This window comes from Thalassophryne amazonica, chromosome 9 (assembly GCF_902500255.1).
Source record: "Thalassophryne amazonica chromosome 9, fThaAma1.1, whole genome shotgun sequence".
Taxonomy (NCBI): Eukaryota; Metazoa; Chordata; class Actinopteri; order Batrachoidiformes; family Batrachoididae; genus Thalassophryne; species Thalassophryne amazonica.
The window spans coordinates 11,147,751-11,153,750 of NC_047111.1; the positions used below are offsets into that span (position 1 = coordinate 11,147,751).

At 41.9% G+C, this 6,000-nt stretch overlaps 1 protein-coding gene across 1 annotated transcript in view; it reads right to left on the reverse strand.

Annotated features, from left to right (window-relative positions):
• Window positions 1-3,230, reverse strand: part of sra1 (steroid receptor RNA activator 1) — a 30,190-nt gene extending 26,960 nt beyond the window's left edge. Inside the window, exon 1 of the mRNA XM_034177564.1 lies at window positions 3,042-3,230. Coding sequence (XP_034033455.1) covers window positions 3,042-3,066 — 25 coding nt within the window. The 5' untranslated portion in view covers window positions 3,067-3,230. The remainder of the gene's footprint in view (window positions 1-3,041) is intronic.
• Between the last annotated feature and the right edge of the window lie 2,770 nt (window positions 3,231-6,000).

Consider the following 6,000-nt stretch of genomic DNA (forward strand, 5'->3'; position numbering starts at 1 on the left):
TTATTCTGCACTCTTTACCTGTATTAATTGCACCTGTTTGAACTTGTTACCTGTATAAAAGACACCTGTTCACACACAATCAATCACACTCCAACCTGTCCACCATAGCCAAGACCAAAGAGCTGTCTAAGGACACCAGAGACAAAACTGTAGACCTGCACAAGGCTGGGATGGACTACAGGACAACAGGCAAGCAGCTTGGTAGAAGACAACAACTGTTATGATTATTTATTAGAAAATGGAAGAAACACAAGATGACTGTCAATCTCCCTTGGTCTGGGATTCCATGCAAGATCTCACTTTGTGGGGTAAGGATGATTCTGAGAAAGCTCAGAACTACACAGGAGGACCTGGTCAATGACCTGAAGAGAGCTGGGACCACAGTCACAAAGATTACAACACATGATGCTGTCATGGTTTAAAATCCTGCAGGGCTGCAAGGTTCCCCTACTCAAGCCAGCACATGTCCAGGCCTGTTTGAAGTTCACCAGTGACCATCTGGATGATCCAGAGGAGGCATGGGAGAAGGTCATGTGGTCAGATGAGACCAGAATAGAGCTTTTTGGAATCAACTCCACTTACCATGTTTACAGGATGAGAGCAACCCCAAGAAAACCATCCCAACCGTGAAGCATGGGGGTGGAAACATCAAACTCTGGGGGTGCTCTTCTGCAAAGGGGACAGGATGACTGCACCGTATTGAAGGGAGGATGGATGGGGTCATGTATTGCGAGATTTTGGCAAACAACCTCCTTATCTCAGTAAGAGCATTGAAGATGGGTCATGGCTTGGTCTTCCAGCATGACAATGACCCCAAACACACAGCCAGGGCAACTAAGGAGGGGCACCATAAGAAGCATTTCAAGGTCCTGGAGTGGCCTGGCCAGTCTCCAGACCTGAACTCAATAGAAAATCTTTGGCGGAAGCTGAAACTCCAAACCTGAAAGATTTGGAGAAGATCTGTATGGAGGAGTGGACCAAAATCCCTGCTGCAGTGTGTGAAAACTTGGTCAAGAACTACAGGAAACGTTTGACCTCTGTAATTGCAAACAAAGGCTACTGTACCAAATATTAACATTGATTTTCACAGGTGTTCAAATACTTATTTGCAGCAGTAACATACAAATAAATTATTTAAAAAAATCATACATTGTGATTTCTGGATTTTTTTTTTTTAAGATTATGTCTTTCACAGTGGACATGCACCTAAGATGAAAATTTCCCTCCATGATTTCTAAGTGGGAGAACTTGCAAAATTGCAGGGTGTTCAATAGAGCTGCACTGATCAGGATTTTTTAGGCCGATCACCGATCACTGAAATTTTGATCTGCCGATACTGATCAAGGCCGATACCGATCAAGTACATATTTGGTTCATGCCCAAAATAAGAATATAGGTCTAATGTATAGGACTATTTTTGCATTAAAACTTAATGATGAAAATTAAAAACATGCATTCAAATAAAGACACTAGAATAAACTGCCAACTTTTGTTTTATTACACTGACTTTGTTCTACCAGCAAGCTTTTTTTTTCCATGTTTCATGTTCCTCAGGTTACAGCCTACAGAGAATATGTTGAGAATGTAAAAGACAGCCCTCATTCTAAGGGGTTAAAATTGTCTCAATATTTGTAAATGCACACAAGGTGATCTACAAATAATCACTGATTTGCAAATGTGTTCAGATATCCACAAATGCAAATTTCATATTTGTAACTTGTAAATTGGTCTTTGCAAATAATGTATTTGCAAATATAAAACTTAATTTGTAAAAAAAAAAAAAAAAATTACATTTGTAAAACTGGAAATTGTATATGTGAATTGAGTTTCAGCATTTGTGGATCACCAATTACATGCATTCATCGCTTTCCTCTGTGACGTAATTTTGAGACATTCTTTTCGCGAAATCCACAGATCCACAAACAAATCAATCAATCAATTCTTTTTTATTTATTTCGAACTTAGTTGTCAATTCCAGTATCATGGCAGTTCACAATATAAGCAAATCAAATGAACAAAGCTTCTTTGTACTTTCTGTACCTCTACACTCATGAAAAAATAAAATCAAAATGCCTACTGATTCACAAACACACACACACGCACACTGGATATCCACTAGATGGCAGTGTGGTTCCATTCATTACACAGCAGTCTATTTAGATCTCTCAGAGCCATTTGACTCATTTTGACTTCTGATATGAGCTGGACGGACATGGACTACATTAGATGATGGCGACTGCTCTCCTTGTCCATCCAGCTCATATCAGAAGTCAAAATGAGTTTACCTCACAGAGGACAGCGTGTCAAGACAGGACCAAGCGCTCCCTGCGCTACTGCCTGCACTGTTGTGATCGGTCCTTTTGATCGGCGCATTTTGCCGATGACCGATTCCATGGGATCTCGTCTGTCATCCAGGAAGTGTTTGACATTTGAACATTTCCTGTTTTACTGTGGACTTGAATTTTGGCACTTCCTGTTTAGGACGCCCTGTACCATGAGTGAGCTTCACGCCGCGAAAAAAAAAAAAAAAAAACAGCAATGGATGAAAGCAGACAAACTTCATAAGCATTTTGAATGGAAGCCCGTTAACGATGACGAAACAGTTTTTATGAACAAAACGCTGCTTGTTGGCTGTAAGATGGCGTTAGTTGGACACAGTTCCCTGGGTGTGATGAGCCAAACAGAACGGCTTTAGATCACAGCCCCTCTGCGGGCTGCGAACTCTCCTTCAGCCGGCGAGAAAATATCCGCCTCCCACGTTATTTTTAGTTAAACTGGAATTTTTTTAAATGGTGAAGTTAGATAAATTCTCGTGCAAAAGTCTGGTAGATGCCTGGATTAATTGTAAAATAAATAAAGAAAATATTAAACACTTCAATTATTTTAAAATCAAACGCTGACAATCCTAAAAACGTGTTTAAAATAACATAAACCAGAGAACCATTCACGTTACTTTATTTCGGCCAGTTTCAAATTTTTTAAATGTTTTTGTTTGTTTTTTCAGGCTAACAGTTAGCTTGAGGTATTAGCGGTAGACCCACCTGCAGTGACATATATGTCCTCCATAACGGAATCAAACTCTGCCGTTTCCCAGTGTTACCGATAAATAACAGTCACATGAGCCGATTATTTCTACCGACTTTACATCGATAAACGGACGTTTTCCTATAACCGCTGCAGCCTCAAGACTCACCGAGGACACATCGACACAACGTGACGTCAGAACGTCACGTGAACATCCAAAGCGCTTCGAAACCCGGATAGACGATATCCGCCATGTTGCCACTCCCTTCGTACGAGCGGCTCAAAGCGTGAGTCAGCAAATTTCAACTTACAACTCTGATAAACTAAAGCCTGTTAAATCTAACACTTTGTCCACAAGACAGTCCTTTAAATTTCAATAGTGTGGCTAATACAAACTTTTCTTCTTCATCTTCCAGCTGCTCCCATTAGGGGGCAACCCAGCGGATCAATTGTTTCCGTCTCACCGGCGTGAAGTTGGACAGTAGAAAGTAGTTCATTATTCAGACAGTAATTCGCGGAAAGTGAAAAATTACATAAAAAAATTGTAACCCAGCAATGTATCTATGCCTCCTAAACATGGGCAAGTGAATTTCATTAAGCTTACTTGCCAAAATTTGTAACATAGGCCTAGGCCTATACACCGTAATGGCCCTATACGAGTATGTAGTGTTGGGCGAAATGAAGCAAGGCTCCGAAGGCTGTATCGAGCAAAAGGGGGCGTGTCAAATGAAGCCCCGCTTCGAGGCCTGTATCAAACCACGTGACTACAGCTAAACGAGGCCTCGTTTCCTGAAACCACGTGACTGCTTCGTTGAGCGAATCGATTTGCTGAAAAGCGCTCGAAAAATGCAGGAAACGTTTGGTGCTTGCCCGGTCCAGCGCGTGGAGGAGAGTGATTGACAGGTTCAGTGCCTGCAGCTGGGATGCAATTTTATGGATTGTTTTAAATTGTTGATTATGGACTTAGCAGCCCCTCTCTCCCCAAAATAGTCTTTCACTGTTATAAATTATTATTTGAAACCACCCATTTAAAAATGACATTAATATATGTCACTAATATGTCTAGGGCCTTATTTGTTTAATTCACTCAGTCATTTGTTTAATTCACTAAGTTAACGAACAGTATTATTCTTGGTTTATGAATTTATTGTTTCAAGTATTTATTTGCACAATTTAAGGTCAAACATCAAATCCAGGGGGTTGTCAGAGTAAATTCATCCTGTGCATTTCTTTCTCCACTTGATGGCAGTAAAGCAAACCAAGCGCTGCGTGAGGCCTCGAGACATGTATTGAAATGTTTGATGAGAAGCCTCGAGTCTTGAATGGGGCTTCATTTGCCCATCACTACCTATATGGCTATCCAAAATCCGAATAACTGTCCAGAATACACTAAATAACTGTCCACACTCATGCAGTTATAACTTTTACCTGGGAAAGTAAATTTTGGTGTCACCTGCCCAGATCTGTCAAGTACACTTGCCCCATGCCCACCAACCTCCATTTCACCCCCTCCCACTCCTCAATTTCACTGTATTTAATGATATGGCGAACAACTGTCTAGAAATTGAATAAATGTCCAGATACTGAATAACTGTCCAGAATGCGCTGAATAACTGTCCACACAAGTGCCCTTGCCCCATGCCCACCAACCTCCATTTCACCCCCTCCCACCCCTCCATATGACCCCTTTCAATGACAAGCTGAACTACTGTCTAGAATTTGAATCACTGTCCAGATACTGAATAACTGTCCACACTTAAGCAGTTATAACTTTTACATGGGCAAGTGAATTTTGGCGCCACCTGCCCAGATCTGTCAAGTACCCTTGCCCCATCCTCCCCAACCCTCATTTCACTCCCTCCCACCCCTCCATATGACCGCTTTCAATGATAAGCCGAACTACTGTCTGGAAATTGAATAACTTTACAGAATCTGAATAACTGTCCAGAATGCGTTGAATAACTGTCCACACTTCAGCAGTTATAACTTTTACATGGGCAAGTGAATTTTGGTGCCACCTGCCCAAATTTGTCAAGTACACTTGCCCCATGCCCACCAACCTCCATTTCACCCCCTCCCACCCCTCAATTTCACAGTATTTAATGATATGGTGAACAACTGTCTGGAAATTGAATAACTGTCCAGAATCTGAATAACTGTCCAGAATGCACTGAATAACTGTCCACACTTCAGCAGTACTTTTACATGGGCAAGTGCATTTAGGCGCCACCTGCCCAGATTTGTCAAGTACCCTTGCCCCATCCTTCCCTCCCTTCATTTCACCCCTCCCACCCCTCAATTTCATCATTTTAAATGATAACCCGAACTGTCCAGATACTGAATAACTGTCCACACTTGAGCAGTTAGAACCTTTACCTGGGCAAGTGAATTTTGGTGTCACCTGCCCAGATCTGTCAAGTACACTTGCCCCATGCCCACCAACCTCCATTTCACCCCCTCCCACTCCTCAATTTCACTGTATTTAATGATATGGCGAACAACTGTCTAGAAATTGAATAAATGTCCAGATACTGAATAACTGTCCAGAATGCGCTGAATAACTGTCCACACAAGTGCCCTTGCCCCATGCCCACCAACCTCCATTTCACCCCCTCCCACCCCTCCATATGACCCCTTTCAATGACAAGCTGAACTACTGTCTAGAATTTGAATCACTGTCCAGATACTGAATAACTGTCCACACTTAAGCAGTTATAACTTTTACATGGGCAAGTGAATTTTGGCGCCACCTGCCCAGATCTGTCAAGTACCCTTGCCCCATCCTCCCCAACCCTCATTTCACTCCCTCCCACCCCTCCATATGACCGCTTTCAATGATAAGCCGAACTACTGTCTGGAAATTGAATAACTTTACAGAATCTGAATAACTGTCCAGAATGCGTTGAATAACTGTCCACACTTCAGCAGTTATAACTTTTACATGGGCAAGTGAATTTTGGTGCCACCTGCCCAAAT